Source organism: Gossypium raimondii, chromosome 9, assembly GCF_025698545.1.
Source record: "Gossypium raimondii isolate GPD5lz chromosome 9, ASM2569854v1, whole genome shotgun sequence".
Lineage (NCBI taxonomy): Eukaryota > Viridiplantae > Streptophyta > Magnoliopsida > Malvales > Malvaceae > Gossypium > Gossypium raimondii.
In genome coordinates, this window is record NC_068573.1 from 37,903,887 (window position 1) to 37,923,991 (window position 20,105).

Genomic DNA, 20,105 nt, shown 5'->3' on the forward strand with positions numbered 1-20,105 from the left:
AATTATGTGATCTCGTCTTTTAGAGGTTATGTTTGACAGGTTATGTTAATAAATTATGTGTATGTGAATTTAAGTGACGGAAGTTAAACAGCTAATGATATTGAGCTCATTTACATGAATCTGTCATTTGAAATTGTGATTGATAGGAAGAAATAGTGAATTGTAAATGACTCGAATTATCCGAAAATATTCTGTAATCTTTGGTAATACCTCGAAACCCTTTTCTGGCGATGGATACAGGTTAGGGGTGTTACACTTTGGCCAAGTTATGGCTGGATTATGCCACGTTAAACTTATAAGTTATGCATTGAAATGGTTTATCATGTTGTTAGTTCCAAAAAGAATTATGTTTAAATGTACTAGCTTGCGACTTTGGTTAAACAAGTGTGGTAAGGTAATGAAATAGTAAGTTCATACTTAAAGTGTAAAATGACGAAAAAGGGGATGATGAGTTGAATTGATGTTGTTATTTAAGCTAAAGTGATATTTTCATTGCAAAGTTGAGAATTTCATAAATGTGTCAATGAATGGTATAATCGATAAACGTTGAGTTAAATGGTAAATACGTATTAGTATTAAATTTAACGATATTGAATTGTACATAAATTAAATGGAAATTGCTAGTGATATGATTTGAATTGTAAGCATGATAAATTGTGAATTGAATGAAATGGGAATGAAGCATTGAATTGCTTGAGTATGTATTGGGTCTTGTAGGTCCTATTATTTATGAATATAATAATTTGAAGATATATTGTGAAGAATCATAAAAGCATTTTAATAATTTGAAAGTTTTAATTTAGATGAAATTTTATAACTCGGATAAATACGTTTACAAGTGTATGTGTTCTGGTAATGCCTCGTATCCTATTCTGGTGTCGAATACGGGTAAGGGGTGTTACATTAATATTATATGTTAATTTGATAAACGGTATTATGTATTTATTCATATTATTTGTTGAAAATAAAATTATTGTTAAAGTTATGAAATTGAATTGAATGTTCGAAACAAACAGAACGTGGGATTAAGTATAGTCGTTCAGTGCAAAGGAGGAATTGACAGCAAATTACCCAAGGAAACCGAGGTTCAGCATTTTTTGCAAACTTTCGTATTTACGTTCTGTTAGCTCTCATGAGCTTCAGTTAACTTATATGAGTTTTAGTTTAACCCTATTGGGTTTCCATTCAGCTCTTTTGAGCTTCAGCTTAACCCTTATGGGTTTCTGTTCAGCTCTTATGAGCTTCCGTTCAACCCTTATGGGTTTCTGTTAGAGGTGATCATGGGCCGAGCCACCCAAAAAATGGGAGGGTTCGGGTAAAAATATAGGCCCGAAATATGGGTTTGGGCAAAAAAAACGAGGCCCTTTTAGAAAACGGGCCAGGCCTCGAGTAAAACTTTTTTGGCCCAGGCCTAGCCCGGCCCGAATTATATATTAAATATATTTTTTTTATTTTTAATCAAATATATATTTTTTATTTTTAATCAAATATATATATTATATATATTAAATATATATATTTAATATGGGCCGGGCTTGGACAAAATTTTAAGCCCATTTTTCGGTTTGGTTGGGCCCAGCCCGAACCCGTCTCGGCCCGACCCATGATCACCTCTAGTTTCTGTTTAGCACTTATGTACTTTTGTGTAGCATTCTAGCTTCAGTTTACGATGTACTAATATCCGTAAGATGTTCTCCGATTTGATAAGGGTTGGTAAGTGACATATGGAATTAATATCTGAAGATTTAAAGTTATCATTGATATTGATTTGAAATAAGTGAATTCATCGATTGAAATTGTGTTTGGCAGGAATAGTATATTGAATGATTTATTTAAATGAATTGTTATAGTATGTTCGGTAAGATTTACGTTTAAAAGCCAACGAACTTACTAAACTTCATTAAGCTTACTTGTGTTATTTAATGTTTTTTGTAGAGTTTCAAGAAGTCGGAAGGTCGGATCAGCACATCGAGCCATACTATCCAACTTGTTCTGGTAGAATTCGCAATACATATTATGGTTTATATGGCATATATATGGATTGAAATGGTTGTATAAATGTCAATAATTACATTTTGTTTATGTTTCAAGTTAACTTATATATGAATGGTTTTATCATGTTTGGTATAGTATTAGTGTGGTTAATGGATGGATAGTTCCTAGGCTCAGTGATGAATAAATTGGTAAAACATGTTGATATAAGTGGTTGCATGTGTGAATTAATTTATGTTCTAATTAGAATGTTAAAATATATGTGATAATATGACCATATTAAAGTTAGGAATTAGTTGTTTTAGAGATCTTGTTATGGCCTATATGTATGAAATTTTGAGGTGCGTAGGTTGAAGTCAAGAATGGGTGAGAAAAGAGGCTATAAAATGGCTTATTTTAGTCCACACGGGCGTGTGTCTCAACCGTGTGTGACACACGACCTATCACATGGGTATGTGGTCTGGCCGTGTGTCCCTTACATATTAAAATTTCGAAATAGAATGCCCAGATTGTTGCACACGGCCTAGCACACGGGCGTGCGGCTTGGCCGTGTGACCCTTGCACTTTTCACACGACATAGCACACGGACGTGTGGTTGGCTGTGTGACCCAAGTCAGAGAGTTACGTAGGTATGGACACAGGCTGGGACACGGCTGTGTGCCTCACATTTAATGCCCACACGGCCTAAGACACGAGCATTCTCCACACAGCCGGCCACACGGGCGTGTGTCCCCTGCTCCTAAGAAAATTTTTGAGATTTTGGGAAAAATTTCCCGAGTATCCAGTTTAGTCCCGAGTCACTTCTAAGGTGTATATTGGGCCTCGAGGGCTCATAGAAAGGAAAATATGAGTATTTTATAATTGGTTTCTGATATGTTTATTAAATGTTATAAAATATTCGTATTTATTCTGTAAAGTTCTATAATGCTTCATAACCTTGTTTCGGCAACGGATAAGGGTTATGGGTGTTACACTTCCCTTAGTGCAATGTCTATATTCATACAACCAATCACTATAAGTAAATGTCTTTTCCATTCATTAAAATTAGTCCCATTAAGTATGGGTATAGAATTTACATTAGCAGATATTGTGGCAGTATAAGATGAATTAGTTGAATATAGAACAAAAATAAATAAAAATAAGCTCACATCAATATTCATAAGTAAACAATAAATTCAAGATAATGGCTAATCCTATCTCAAGATACCAAACACAACATTAATATTAAGTCTTTGGACGATAATATTAACAATAAGTGGTACTATTGTTGTAGCAATCAAACATTGAGAATAAATTATGTCAAACAATGAATTAATCTTTGGACTAACATATTGCTCACATAAAGTACCTTATAATTGTCACACATTTATCACCGAAATGTCGTTGAAATTTTGCCAAATATTAACTACCTTTGGGTCAATTAATAAACGTATGAATCACAAAACATATAATCATCTTCATATTTTAAATAAACTAATCTACATAAAAGAGGTCACTTTAGGCGGTATTTTGTTTCAACTAATCTATTTAAAATATTAGACATCCTTAATTAAAACCTAAAGCCAAAATCTAAATTTATTTGGTTCAAGATATTTCTCTTAATTTCATCTTTCAATCAGATTAAAAGATAATAGTATATATATATATATATGTATATATATTTATCCCAAAACAACATACAATGATGTTATCAAATATAATAATAGTTGAATAAGTCATAAACCATAAACAACCTCACATAAGATTTCAAATTTAAACCAAAATAATTAGAATAAAGGTAAACCTCATCTTAAGATATCGGACACTCCATTAATATTTTATGTTTGGACAAAATATTAACTTGTAAGTGATATATTAGTGTAATAATCAAACATTGACAATAAGAACATGTCGAACCATAAATCTTCCTTTGGGTCAATTTATTGCTCACATGTAAAACCAGATAATTGTCACATGTTTATTACCATAGTTGCACATGTAATATTATTAACCTTCATTTGGGCGATCAATATTAACATAACTTAAGTTACATGCACACAACCTTTTATATTTTAAAACAAAATAATTTATACAAAAAAATCACTTTGGTGACTTATTGCTTCAATTAAGTTATTTTAAAATATATATAAACATACCAATATTCAAATTTGAAATTTACCCAATAGTCAAATGTCAAAACTATTTTTTATTGTTTTATAGAATCGAAATAACCCAAAATAAAGTGGTCTTAATAATGTAATAAAAAACTGAAAACCTTAATCTTTGATTGTTTTTTTTCTCCAAAATCATATATATCAAAACCAAGCAGAAATAATGTAGTGGTTCAAAGCCAAATAATTAACAAGCATATGTATTCATAATTTTGACATGGACAAAAACACCAAAGCAATTCACACATATACATGTATTCATAATCAAATAGAAAAACTTACATTGAATTTACCATGTAAATCCAAAGTTGTATGATTAGACAGAGATTCGCATGATACTTGAAAAACATTTTCAAGCCAATAAATCTCAAAAACAAAATCATAATAGTTGGCATATCCCACAATTTATACAATAAATGATATCATCATAATTTAACTAAATATTTGGAACCATATGTAAAAACCTATATTATAGCACCAAATTTAAAACCAAATTCTTTAAACATATATTATGATTAACATGAATTTACTTCAAAATATCCAAAAACTGAATAAATATTCATAACATAAAATTAATAACGTCAACGAATATCCATTAAACCAAATTGACAAAAATCATAATTCGTTTAGATTGACACTAAAGCATCCAACATCAAAATTTCCAAAAAAGAAAAACATGGTATATGCAAATAAACAAACAATAGAACATGCTTTGAGGGAAAAAAACATATCCTGAACTAGTAATCAAAAGTCAACGGAACAAAGAAACTAAAGAAAAATTCCAGCAATAACTTCAAATTCCCAAAATACGAACAGCGTGTTTGTTATGAATTACTCACTTACGATATGCAAATCATAGACAAAAATCTAAGGATATGAAAATAAGTGACCAAATAAGGTAGACCACCCAAAGTCTCAACAATAGTATATTTATCAAATAAACTATAATAACCCAAAAAAAAAAATCAATAGGCACACATTGATATACATAATATCACAATCATAAAAAAATTGAGTAATCCACCTATATAAACTATATGATTGTTTGAAGTTTTACCTTATCCAGTTTAATGACAAAAAATACTCTAACTCCAAGAATTCTTTTATGAAGCATGAATAATTTAAGAAGAATAATAATACAATGATAATGATAATTTAAGAATTAAATATGGAAATAAGTAAAACAAGAAATCATGAAAGAATGGGCCTGCAAATTTCACCGAGTCCTTGTGAAAAGGATATAGGACCCAATTTTAACGAGTTTATTCATCTAATTTCTAACATAAATCTCAGCTTTTTCTTGATTGGTTAAGCTTAACCAAACAGTACCGATAGGAGACTAACAATAACTTTGACTACATGAAATTCTTTAGACCGAAACAGAAAAGTCATATTTTTCCAGAAACGACTTCCAAATTTCACAACGCTACAAGCAATTTCTTTGAAACCTTTTAATTAACTATAAACCCGATTTTAATGTAAATCCAAAAGATTTAACATAGTATATAATCCAAATATCAAATCCAAAAAAAATTGAAAAATAAATCAATCCAAATATAATAAAGAATTAATTCGTTCTCAATTATTCAAATGACGAGGTTCGGATGCCACTTGTTAGAATTGTAAAATAAATCTAAAATAAAACTTAATAAATCAAAATCTATTATGTCAAATCATTAAGAATAAATCAAGAACAAAACTAGATGCGGAAGCATACTTGAATCCATGAATTCCTTGAAGTGTTTCTGGATCTTGGAGATTTGATCTTCCAAATTAACACACAAGAAATTCAGAGGATATTTGCTCTGTCTTTACTAAAATGGGATATTCGAAAAGATATATTGTATGTATATTGGGAACTATAACCCTAATATTTATAACTTTGGCATATTAGTCCTAATTCCTAATTAGTCCATCATTAATTAGAATTTGGTTAGAATTTAATTACTAGAGTATCTACACATATTTGACTCATACTTTAATTAATAATTAAATGGGGTAACCTATATGATAGTAAATAATAACATGTAATTACCCTTATTATATATGTGATTTCCATATTTTTCAACATAATGTAGTTTCACATAAATAGTTAAAAGAATAGTGAAAATAGAAAAAGGAAAAAAAGAAAGAAAAGAAGAAGCAGCAGCTTGCCCCACTCTCAGTATAAATATGCCTTCAATGGAAAATGAATGTTTGTGAGCAAACCGAAACAATAACATAAAACTTAGTGAAAATGAAGTGCGTTTATAGTTATGAAGAACCCATCACATTTTCCATTCTCTTCATTTCTTTTCTCTGTTATCTTCTTCCAATAGCCATTGCATCTTTTGCTGAAGTAGGTATGGTTGATCTCTTCTTTCTTCCTATTTTCTTAATTATAATAAGACATATCAAACCTATATTTTCTAGCTTTTATTGGATCTGAATCCCATTTTTTTGTTCTTGTTTGTATTATTCGCAATATCATCTGTTCACTTTTGTTTTTCCTTGCATGTTTATAAATATTGTCAGCTTGGGAACCTTTGTTTTATTTAATTTTAATGCCTTTTAAGGTTGTAATTTATTAGAGGTATGAATTTATATATATAGTTAACCAAATAAACCATGTTCAATGTTGCCATTGTATTTGATGAATCATCTATTAATTTCTTAGGCCATATCTTTAATTTGGTCATCTTCTTGTCTCCACCTGTTACCATTCTAACAATTACTCCAACCTAACTGTGACTTTCTTTAATGGTTAAAGGAAAAATATTTTTCTCTTTTCTGTTTTCACTACTCGGTACCTAAATTGAAGGGTGATCTTAGACATGTACACAGTACACTCAACTATATTATATATATATACTTAAATTAACATATCTTCCTATATATATAAAAATGAGTTTGAATTTTTTTTTTTTGGTTATATTCGGTTCGCCGTCAATTTCTCAGTTGCTTTAAGACTTCAGACTTGATCGCTATGATCATAAATCTGGGCTTTTAACCAAACCTTATGTAATTATTCCTCAAAGGATTGCCTCAACAAAATATAATCATAGTTTTATACAGTTAGAAAGTTGCAATGAGGTTCTATTCACAAAAGCCTAAAATGTTTTCCTTCTGTCTGGGTTTTTACTTTTATTTACTCTTTTGACTGCTAATAACTAAGTTGATTGGAGATTCTCCTGCCAGTACGACATTTTATCTTTGTCTACTTTTTAACCTTTTCTTTGTGCTTGATATAAAAGGAAAAGATTGGATTCTCCTGCATGTCTCATTCATCTTATACCTGGTTTTATTTACAAGGAAGATTACTTAATTGCTTCAAAAGTTTGATGCTTATTATAATGGAAAAGTTTGTAGTTCATGTTTTAAAAGTTTTTACATCCTTTGGAAGCAAACTTTGTTCTTGTTTCTTAAATAAAAAAATTAGTGCCACAAATTTTCATAAAAATTAGTGAAAACCCACGTTTTATTTAAAATTTCATAAACTACTACATCTAAGGTCATTCAATTAGTAGTAAGTTTACACCGGTCACTTAACTTCAAAAAGTTACTAATTGGTCATTCAACTATTTAAAAGTTATAATTTAAGTCATTGGGCTGTTAAGTTGTTAATGGATGTTTAATGGCAGTTAACTCACTATTCATCATAGGGTAAACTACACCCTAGGCCACTCAACTATTAGTAAATTTATAATTTGGTCATTGAACTATTCGACTATATTAGGGACCACCTTCTTCGCATAGTTGTGAAGGAAGAAAGTATCCTTTCCTATTTGCTTCTTTGGGGGGTATTTTTACTGGCTTTGATCTTTGATTGTGGTTGTGGTAATATTTGGTTGTTGGTTCAAGAAAGGGTGAATGAATAGTTTGATTGTGAATTTTCTGAGGTTATGGTTTTGATCAAAGGGGAAATGGTGAGTGGGTTAAGAATGAAAGCTAGCCAAGTTGGCTGGATTAGAGGTGAGGCATGGGGTTGACAGCAGCTTTACTAGGACTTGAGGCTTGAGTTATTGTTGATATTATTTGGATTATCGGGTTAAGGAGCAATGGTGCAAAGACTGAATGACTAAAGTGTAAACTTATTAATAGTACGGTGATCAAATTGTACATTACTAATAGTTGAGTGAACAAAATATAAATTTATCGGTCCTCACATCTAAAGTTGGTTAGAAAGTTAACAGTTCAGTGACAAATTTATAACTTTTGAATAATTCAATGATCAATTTGTGATTTTTTGAAGTTGAGCGACCAAAGTGTAAAACTTACAACAGTTGAGTAATCTTGGATGTAGTTTACCCTATTATCATTTATTTCCAGTTTTATTTAAATATTAAATCTTGGTTTTTTTTTCTTCCGAGGACAGGCAACGAAAGTCCATTTACTTACAGTGAAGGAAGTGGAAAGGGACCAAAGGAATGGGGGCATTTAAATCCAGATTGGAAACTTTGTGAAACTGGGAAATTGCAGTCTCCAATAGATCTTCTCACCGGAAAACTGCAAGTTCAGCCAAATCTGGGAAAATTGAAAAGGGACTATAAACCAGCTCCTGCTCTTGTCAAGAACCGTGGACATGACATTACGGTAAATTTCTACAACTTTATATATGCACTCTCAATCTGTAATATGTTGTTGAACATTGATTCATGTGTATTGAGTGATGATGAATTCACCATCAGGTAAGGTGGAAAGGAGAAGCAGGAAAAATTAATATAAACGGTACTGATTATGAACTGCTTCAGTGTCATTGGCATTCACCCTCCGAGCACACATTTAATGGAACCAGGTATATCTCATCTCTATATGCTCTCAGTTTGATGTATTGTATTTTGCTCATCAGCCATCATACATGTAACAACCGTCCTTTATGTATTTTGGTTCTATTATTTTGTAAAACAGATATGAGCTGGAGCTTCATTTAGTTCATATAAGTGCTCATCGAGGGATTGCAGTTATTGCAATTGTTTACAAATACGGCCGACCTGATCCCTTCCTCACTAGGGTATGCCTGCTCAACAGCTTCCCTTCCCTTGACTGTTTTTAATAGTTCATATACATTTGAAAAAATAAATGATTTGAGGGTACTTTGTAAGTTGTTTTGGTTTCTAATTTGTGCAGCTTTTCCACCACATAAAAACCATTAATGGAAAAGAAGAGAAGCATTTGGGGATGGTTAATCCAGGAGATATCAAATTTGGTAGCAGAAAGTATTTCAGATATATGGGTTCACTTACAGTTCCTCCATGCACTGAGGGTGTTGTTTGGACTGTCATCAACAAGGTAATTTCAGTAGCAGATTTCATAATATCAAGTTATCAACTAAACAACAAACATCATCTTACTTTATATTGGTCTTTTTTTTTCTTTCTTTAGTTAATTTACTGCTGTTTCTTATATTAGGTGAGAACTGTTTCGAGGGACCAAGTAAAGGCTCTAAGGGATGCTGTTCACGATGTAAGTGTTCATTAAATCAAGTTTAGTTGAACCGAAGTACAAATTTTGAGTTTCTTTTTCAGGGATTTGAGGCAAATGCAAGGCCAACTCAACCATTGGATGGAAGACCAGTATTGTTCTATACTCCCAGGATGAATAGCGGCTCCTTTTAGACTTGGAGATTATATTTAAAAAGAAAAATTGCACCTCCTATATCATAAATCATAATAAAGCATTAATACGACGGAATAAAACTTCAATTTTCGTTTTCTCTCAATGCTCTTGTCGTAAGTTGTGTTTGATTTACTTGTATTACTTTATTTCTATTTCCTGAAAATTTCTCTGTGTGTTTTCTAAATTCCAATGTACTTAAATTAAAAGATTTATTAGATCTATATATATATATATATTAAAAATTACTTTGTCAGTATGCGTTATAATAGTTAAATACAAAATAAATTTTAATTAATGTAAATTTAAACTTGTTTCAATATAAGAAAAGAAATAAAAAAACAAGTCATTCCCTAAGTTCAGTACATTTTCTCTTTTTAAGTCTTCCTTAGCTTATGTCATTGTAAAGCAGTCATTCCCCAATTACCATGTTTACCCAATTAATTCCTGGATGTTCCCGTCTTCACCTATATATCCTCAATTTCAGTTTATTCTTAACTCAAAAGTTACATTCACACTTGTTATACCTCGCCAATGGGGACACGTGGAAATATAGAAAGCTACATGAGGAGCATTCTCCACCCACTACAGATTGGAAGATCACCGGCTATTTTAGGAAGCCAATCAGCTGCTCTCCAAAATGTACCTAGCATTCGTTTTTCCAGGCACCGGATCTTCTTTTAAGAATGTGATTCTTTTGGTTACCAAACTTCATATAGGTTCAATTACTTTGTGCCTCGAATCAGAAAGAATAACAGAATACATCCCATTATAGACATCTTCATTTCATCGAAGACCTCCGCCCCACACGTCCCATAATGATGGCCTGATAGTGGGTCTGCCACATGAATACCACCCAATACGAGACCTCGCCAATAAATAGTCCTCGAGACAATGAAGAAGGAATCGGCACTTTAACATACTTGCAGTACTCTACCAATTTACTCCCAGCTTTCACCTCCGCCACTTTCATTCTCTCTACTCTCCGCCCAAATATGGTGAACCAACCTCTATTGGCACCACCACTTCTTCCTCCATGTTTCCTCTTTGTTGATCCCACTCATGATAATTTTTTTTCTCCAAAGATTTACTATCTAAACTTTGAAATAATATTATTTCTAATACCGAAAATTTTGTGACATTATAAGATCTCCAGCCTTTGCCTCCTTTCTGTACAAGGCCTACTTCTGATTGAGAAAACTAGAGTCGAATAAAGATTCATTTGCAATTTTTTCCCAAACGATCAGACTTTGGAAATTTATTCTTGCATATTCTACTTCTTTTTTCTTTCATTTTTCTTTTGTTGCTTGGAGACTTTACTTTCTTTGATTTAATATTAATATTGACATAAGTTGACAAATCGTCATCCTCACACTTCTTTTACATCTCAAATGCCTTGTTGGAAACTAGAGGCAAATTAAGCCCTTACCTCCGTCTCAAATTCATGGATTAGATTATCAACTCGATTCGGGGTATAGCACAGAACACATATCAACGTCCCATTCAAATCGAGACCCATCAGCACAAACTGGAGAATGGGCAAAGATGTTGAATATTGTCGTTAGCCACATAAATAGGGATCTTCCATTCTCCATACCACCAAAATTGGCAGATGAGTCAACATTGCTCCATTTCCAATAGACCACAAAGGCTGCAAGAGGCAACCCCTCCTTGCCCTCTCCATATTAGTCAGAAGGCTATTACGTAAAGCTAGCCACAAAAAATTTTGAACTCTCTGTGGCACTCGTACCTTCCAAACTAAATCCCATTTAGTATCCCTATTGTCCCCCATTCAACCTTGGCCAGATAAGAATAAGAATCGGATAAAGAGAACAAACCATTTTTAGAAGCTAATACCAAGCACATTAAAACATAAAATCTAAAATTTATAAACATGCTTATATAAAAAAATATTATTAAAACAATAAAACCATTTAACAGAACTAAAACATTTGGCATGTAATATCATGAAAAGATTTGTGCGAAGATTCTTCACAACAATTCAATGGTGATCTCCAAATTCTAACTTTACCAAATATTAAAATTATTCTAAGTACTGTAAGTGAAATCTTTAATAAATTTCAATAACAATATAAAAATAATAAATGAATGACTTTTCATAATTCATCAACATAATTCACTTTTTTCATAGCAAGTAGCAATTTGTCAATTTTCATAACTCATAAAAAAATGCACAATTTTCAAATTAGCCCTAGTAAGAAGTACATTCGGACAAACGAGTACAATCAATAAAGAAGAGGCAATGCACTTCTTATAACAACAGCGATTCTTTGGTGCGCGAATGTTTGCAACGTAGCCAACCAATGCACCAAATGTACAATGCACAACAATAATGATATTTTCGAACACTTAAGCAGCCTGCATAATACAATAAACAATATGGGATCTTTATACTCTATGGCATGGCGATTATGTCCAAAGGTTTCCGTCATATGTTACGAAATAGTTTTATAATTATAAAAATAACTTATAAGCACATTCATAACTAACATAAATCAATTTCATAATATAATTTTTAAGAAGTAATGCATTTAAAATAACCATAATACAAAGTAATCAAAATTCAGAGATCACAAGTTGAATTTCTAAGCATTTGATGCTTAGAAGCGACCAATCCTAACAATCCTCGTGATCAACAATTCGTCTAACTCTTTTGCTTCAATATAGAAAAATACACGAATTTATTAAAAATCTAAGCTACCATCTTCATGGCAATTAGTCTATGTCCAATATTTATAATTTATCTACCTAATTTTATTTATTTTTCCCAAATCAATCAAGCTATTCTTATTTTAATCTTCTATAAATATTACATTATTTTTAACTTAATCCTGAATTTAATATTAAGTGAAGCTAATAAATGGCATCTTAATTTTATCATGGTCCCTAATATAACTAACTTCATTTATTAGCTTAAATATTGAAATAGATTCTATACACAACAGGCTAGCATCTTCCAATTACCAATACTCTTGCTGATCTATGGAACAAGTTCTATTACTAATTAATCTAACCTTCAATGAGCAGCAGCAAATAATGGAATCAAGTGGTGGGCCAAAATTTGAAGCAATTGGTTTGAAGATAAATACAGCAACTAATAGGCAAACATGAAGCAGCTTACAGCCCAATTGAAGTTGAAGCAAAAGGCATCAAGAACAACTAGCAAATTGGCAGCAACAATTTGAGATGAATCTGGACGGTAATTGGCAGCAAAACAATAACTCAACAGTGTTGTCGCTCAACGCTACATCAATGGCAATTTAAGGCAACAAAAACTGATAGCAAGTAGCACCAAAACAATTGAAATTTTTGGAATTGATGGCAACAATTGGTGGTGGACGACAAGTAGCAATAGTTGGAGGCTGGCAACTAAAGGAGAGAATTGAGGGTTAAGGACTTTTAATTTAAAAAGACTTCTAATCATCAATTAAAATCAAATTTTCTTAATAATAATCCTAAATAAAATACATTGTAATTATTCTTATAATATATCACAAAATCCTAATAAAACTTTAATAAAATACTATCTAATGAAACTAAATAATAATAACAACCACCTTACATTAAATACTAATTTGAAAAATAAAGATTTAATTATAAGATTGGTCACACATTAATTGTTAAATTTTCAATTTAATTCTTAAAACAAAATCAAAATTCAATTTATGATCTGGAAAGTAAACTAAAAATACAAATTAGTTCAAAATACTAAAAATTTAAATTTTATCCTTTTGTCCAAAATTTTCGAAATAAAAAAATTACCAAACTTATCTCAACTCAGCGCGAAACCCAAAACTGAAATTTTTGAGCCGTTATAATAAATATAGTATAAATTTAAAGACTTAAGATTCTCGGAAAATATGTGGTGGAATAAGAAAAGTTAAGACTTCAAGCGTGAATCACTTTCCTTAACACTTTAATTTTACCTTTAAGATACAACAAGTCATAAAACAAAGTGGCATAGATCAAGTGTTATATATATATATCAAAGTATGTGTCCGTTGGTATATAGTTTATGGCACAAATTGAGGTTTTTCATAGCATAACACTTTTCTATAGAAATTTATATTCTTCATTTTGAAACTTTTAAGAAAGTTGTGTTATTTTTATATATTAATTCAAATGCAACCTTTGATAAAAAAGTATATATTATAATTATTTCAGTGCTCAAGTGTTCATCTTTTGGCTATATGAAGAATTTGTTATACAATAAATTTCTTAATGATGTGAGTTTACAATCATTGAGATCATATAGGAAGGTTGTGGTAAAAATTTGGACTCCTTACAAGCACGGATCAACAGGTTGTCCTCTCCTCGCCAACGGTTCCTACAAAAGTTAATCTTTTGCTCATTGACTCATTGCCAATATCCAAATGATCTCCTTCCATACTCTCTGCTTAAGCATTTCCATAGACGAGAGCAATTCCTATTATGCAGTGAGGTTGGTAGGATACCATCCCATTTGTACTTGGTTTTCAAGACTCTGACCCATCGCTGATCGCTTCTCAAAACTATCTTATTAAATATATTTTAGTGATTTTAATTGGGTAAAAATGTTATTTATCGAATTTTTAAATACATTAATTAATTTGGTTAAATAATAACACACATTTTTAAATCCTCTTATCCTCTAAAATTGTGGGAGACATCTCTATTTAGATGCGGTTTGAATAAAATTAATCCTAATCTCTATCATACCCTTTTCACAATAGACTTGAATCATTATTTTTAGCACCCGATTTTTCACTGGATGAATTAGATGGAGGTTGGAGTTTTCGAAGCTGTTGTTGGAAGTTCGAAAAGTAGTGTTTAATTGGAATGCGGTTCCTGCACAAATAGACTCAAATTCTATGGCATTTCATAAGTCGTCTGGATCCAATTACTGAATTGGGATGGCCAGAATTAATTTATTGCGCTGCGCTAATGGTGCTCTGACATTCGAACACTTAGGGTGTAAGGTCACAGCTCCCATATCCGACTGTGTCATAGAACTCATCATTATCTTTGCATTGGGACCTTACACCTCAAAGACGAGTATGGACAAACAAGATATTGCATTTAAAGAGTAACTACTAAAAATGCAAGAAATTAGCTAAATACAATGCCGAGTTGTAGAAATTGTACGAAAGAACAAGTTAAAAATAAATGTGAGAAGAGAATTAAAAGAAGTAGTGCGAGTCTAAAGTCAGTTAGGCGGACCTTGTACGGTAGGCTAGCTGCATCCTTTTAAGCAAAATGGTTAGGCGAAGTAGGATGGTTTCCAAACTTTTCTTGGCGATAGCCGCAACAATATGTAATAGAGATTATTATTCTATTTATCTTGTACTTAAATCAAAATTTTGATAAAGGAGAAAGCTTGACAAATGAAAACCATGAAACCATCTTAAATAAAAATAAATACCATGCAAGAGAGGTTAAGCTGAGTTTGAATTCATATAAAAGATAATTAAAGTCATAGTTATGACCAAATAATTATGATTACCTAAACAACACCAAATTCATGAATTTGATATGGTCCAACATGAAACATGTTGAATTAGGTTTTATCACATATTAAATGCGGGTGGTGGATAAATTTTGTTATTAATTTTAAAATGTTATTATTTGTAATGGTGGAACCTTTAAACAAAAAGAATCTCAATGGATTACAAGATTTTCTAGTCTAGGTGAAATGAAAATATTTAATACCTGATCTCATCTGAAACATGGTGCAAGAACCGATACATTATTGATGATGATACATCCATCTACCAAAGTTCATATTGTTTTTCATTATTATGCAATGATGCTAATAAGGTTCACACACTTACATTTTAAGTAACATTATACTTACTTATTATCTATGGATTCTCCATCAAATACTTACTCTAAATTAAATTCATTATTTTGTATTTCAATCCAATTGTAATTTATATCATTTTAGTTATAGATGTTTGAGTATATATTAATTTTTCATGTCAAAACTCTTTGGATATATAAACAATATGTATCAACTAAAACTATATCTATAAATTATGGTTATAACTTTAACTTATTCAAATATTGTTATAAATATATATTAAAAGCATATATGAACTTTAATTTAATGTGCAATTTACTTGATGCGTCGTGAACTAACTAAAATTTTGACTAAGGCAAGTGCACCTATCAATTAATAGTATAGCTATCGTTCCCATGAAGACTAAAAGTACTAGTAATTACCATCTTTCTATTATTTAACCGATAAATTCGAGTGATTGATTAAAAACTAAAATTAACTAAATTAATTAACTAACGAACACAGAAAATAAATAATTAACAACCAAGAAGCAAAACAATACCCATGAAAGAATTCACCTAGATTTCATCTGTCACTATCAATCTAAATTACGCAATTTCTTCACTTAATATCTCGATCCATAGAAATCCCTAAATTATGCTAATATCTCTTTCGAGAGTAAGAGCAACTGACTCTAGGTTGATTAATTGAAATTTCTTTCTAATTAAAACACCTATTATCGCATTAACTTGATTTATGAATTCTCCTATTAGATTTGATTCTAATCCGGTAAATTTATGTTGTCTTATTTCTAAGATTGCATGCAACTCTACTCAATTACGCTAGATCTACTCTTAAACAAGGTCTATTACTCATTTGATTTAAGCACATCCCACATGGATCAATAATTTAGAAATATCAAACAAAGAATTAAGCATACATAATTACGAACAAGATATAAGTATTTATTGCATAAAATAAAAATCAAAAGACAAAATTTATCATAGGGTTCATCTCCTTTAGGCATTTAAAAAAATTAGTTCATGCTTGCAAATAAAAACAACCAAGAGATAGTATAATGAAATAAATAAAGGAACTCATGATAATCTCCTAACAAATCAACTGGAACTCTTCAATCTTGACTGAAATCTACTTTAGAATCGGCTTCAATGATGTTTTTCAAGTTGTTTTCTTGAATATTCTATGACGGCTCACTCTTATCTTCTTATTTTTGTCATTTATACGTCTTAGAATGCCTGAAAAACCTAAAAACAGCATTTTCCCGCAGTTTAGGGAGCAAATTCGCAAATTCGCAAAATCGACACAGTCTGCCACATGGTCGTGTGGCATCTCATGTGGCTCACACAGTTGTGTGGAATGGGTCAGCTTGTGTGGCCAATTTTTCGATTTTCGCTCGTTTTTCGCTCCTTTTGCTCCGAAATGCTCTCCTAAGAATAAAATCATGAATTTAAAGGATTAGGAGCATAACATTCACCATTAACATCGAATAATCACCCAAAATTGCATTAAGAATATGGGATTAAAACATGTTACTTTTAGCACTTATCATCAGTAAATAAAATTTTATTCGTGTAATTATAAAGATAAAACTTTGAATGCGGTTCAAATGCATAAATAAAATTTTAATTTTGATTCAATTGTGCACATTTAAAGTAATACATCAATGCATTTTATGATGCTTAAGTATAACCATTTGTGCATGTAATATATAAACTTAAAAGGGTATTATATATCGATAATGGTATTAATGATTTGTGAAAATTGAATCTAATTAAAATGTCATTCATAAAATTGCACAAAGTCAAAATTTGTGTATGACATGACACAAGAGACCAAGTTCATATATAATTTTAAGATTTATCCCTAAATTTAATTTATTGGAATTAGTATAAAATTCAAATTATATAAATTATAGTAAGGTCTTCTTTTTAAAAAAAAATAAGATATTGTTAAAATATTAACAAGTGACACAATTTTATATCTAGAAAATAAGTCGATTGGTTATTTGCAATAGAGGTGTGCATGGGCCAGACTGGGCTCAACTAAAAATTTAGCCCCGTTTGCTAGGCTGGGCTCGACCCGGATAAAGATGTTAAAACCCGAGCCCGACTCGGCCCGCCCATATTAATTTTATATTATTTTTATATAATTTTAAAATATATATAATACATCAAAAATACTAAAAACATCAAAATAAATATTTCTCAACAAATTGAAAATAAATTTTAAAAATATGTATACTTAAATAACATTAAGATAGATGCAACTTAACAAGCAAATGCCTCTAAAATAATAACAAAATTAACAAATGTCTTTAAAATAATAACAAAATTAACAATAAAATAAGTTTTATACAATATCCAAACAATAACAACATAATAGTAGCAACATAATAGTAAAATGGTAGCAAAATAGGGAGAAAATAATATTAAAAAAAAAGATTTTTTGTCCTTTTGTGAATTCGGGCCGGGCCAGGGCTAAAAATGCCTTACCCGATGCCCGACAAACGGGGCTTATTTTTTGTCCAAGCCCATTTTTTGGGCCTATATTTTTGCTCAAACCCTCACACATTTTGGGAGGGCCTTCGGGCCAAGCCAGGTGGCCCGATCCATGAATAGGTCTAATTTGCAACATAAATTCCTCCAAATTTTTTTTCTATAAAGCTTTATACCTTTTCTATTGACTAATTTAGTCCTTACAGTTTTATAATTATTCTTAATTCAAAAATAATTTAATAATATTATCTATATTAGTTGTTATAAATATTTTTCAATTACTTATGAAATTTATCTTATTTTTCCCTTTTCACTAGTAAAATCCTACTTTTATGAAATTAAAACATTTTAAACTATATGATCTTAGTACTTAACATATAACTTTAATAAGGATGGAGTCTGAAGAGCGAGACAAAACATAAGATGGGCAGAGCGATAGTCGACAACCAAAAGGTAGAGTGGCCAATAATCAAGAAGGAGGTGCAGATGTCGTCATGGAAGCTGTATTGGTCTTAGATAGGCCCAGGTCATGGAAAGACCGTCTCATGGGTATAGGCCTGCGAATGGATGATAAAACAAAAATGTCAACTAAAGAAAAAGACGACGATGACTTAGATTTACTTGATGAAGATATTGTGAGAACATCGGTAAACAACATACTGACAATTGAATTCTCTAATCAGGTTACTCAATTACTCATAGAAGACATGGAACATATGGTGGTAATTAAGCTCTTAGGAAGGAACATTGGATACGCAACTCTACAAAACAAGATCCATTCTTTATGGTAACCGAATCAACTGTTTCAATTAATGGATATTGAAAACGGTTACTACCTGGCTAAGTTTCAAACCTTCAAGATTTTGAGAGAGTATTAAGCCAGGGGCCTTGGATAGTCTATCGACAGTACCTAACTGTTCAACCCTAGAGCATTGAATTTAGCCTTTCGTAGCCATACCCTAATATGGTCATGGCTTAGATACGGCTACCAAGACTGCCTGGAAAAATACTCTGGGAAATAGGAAGAATGATAGGAAGGGTTGCAGAATTGGACTTTAATATCGATAATGGAGTTCAGGGAAGATTTGCAAGAATGGTGGTTTACATCAATCTTGGAAAGGCACTTATATCACAAGTTCTAATCAACGGAGTACTGTAGAGAATCGAATATGAATACCTTTCTACAGTATGTTTTTCTTGTGGCCATTATGGACACACACAACACATCTGCCCAAAATCGACGACTGAACAACAAGTGATGAAAGAAAGCATCGCTGAAAAAGAAAGAATTCAGGAAACCAGACCTGAACTAGGGAAAAGCAATTTCACAAATAATTTCGACGTCTATGGTCCATGGATGCTCGTTGGAAAACAAAACCGACGATGGTCAAAAGAGAGGTAGATCAACAACGGCGTAACTAGAGAAAAAAAAGCAAGAAAATATTCGGTTTCAGCCCCTGAAAACCTTAAATGATGAAATGGGCTCGCATGAGAGTAGGCCCGCTAAAGAAACCAACCTGACCCAAAAGGAGGCTGGGTATGCTGTAACACCCTCTAACCCTAAATTGTCGCCAGAACAGGGTTACGAGGCATTACTGGACCTATCAGACAACTTAAGAATAATTTATAATTAAAATAACATTCATAGTATAATTTAATAATTAAATTATATAATGGACTCTCGAAGCCCAAAACATGTATTTAAATACATTAAATCACACACACACATACTTTTACATTACAATTTTCATCACTTAATGAACAATTCAATCTTTTATATTATCATTTGATTATATATATACTATTCTTATTTATTTATTTCAATTCTCATCTTTCACATATGTCATATCATTCAAATTTAGTTTTATCAGTAAATTTATTTCATTTGCCCCTATTAACTTGACTCGGACTCGCGAATACACAGATTCCAACCAACACACCAGTACTATACATTGTACCTTAACGGTACACAGCACCTAAAAGTAATCAGCAACGGTAGCAGTAACAGTAATAGTAATAGTATTCAACACACAAAGTGTTAAATCGGTAACAGTAACAGTAGTTGGCATAGAAATG

General features: G+C 31.3%; 1 protein-coding gene across 2 annotated transcripts; it reads left to right on the forward strand.

Moving 5' to 3' along the window:
* Positions 1 to 6,268: 6,268 nt before the first annotated feature.
* On the forward strand, positions 6,269 to 9,840 carry LOC105799478 (alpha carbonic anhydrase 4). Of its 2 annotated transcripts, XM_012630069.2 has the most exons (7): positions 6,275 to 6,484; positions 8,497 to 8,714; positions 8,810 to 8,916; positions 9,030 to 9,132; positions 9,249 to 9,410; positions 9,531 to 9,584; positions 9,647 to 9,840. In XM_012630069.2, the coding sequence occupies exons 1-7, from the start codon at positions 6,379 to 6,381 to the stop codon at positions 9,734 to 9,736; spliced, it is 840 nt and encodes a 279-aa protein (XP_012485523.1). In that variant the 5' UTR covers positions 6,275 to 6,378; the 3' UTR covers positions 9,737 to 9,840. The 2 variants fall into 2 exon arrangements, with proteins under 2 accessions (XP_012485525.1, XP_012485523.1); XM_012630071.2 differs by lacking the exon at positions 9,531 to 9,584 and having other exon boundaries at positions 6,269 to 6,484.
* Positions 9,841 to 20,105: the final 10,265 nt, after the last annotated feature.

Coding starts and splice junctions, on each gene's coding strand:
- LOC105799478 (XM_012630069.2), top strand. CDS start 6,379: ATGAAGTGCGTTTATAGTTATGAAGAACCCATCACATTTTCCATTCTC. Junction 6,485..8,496: donor TGCATCTTTTGCTGAAGTAG/GTATGGTTGATC, acceptor TTCCGAGGACAG/GCAACGAAAGTCCATTTACT. Junction 8,715..8,809: donor ACCGTGGACATGACATTACG/GTAAATTTCTAC, acceptor ATTCACCATCAG/GTAAGGTGGAAAGGAGAAGC.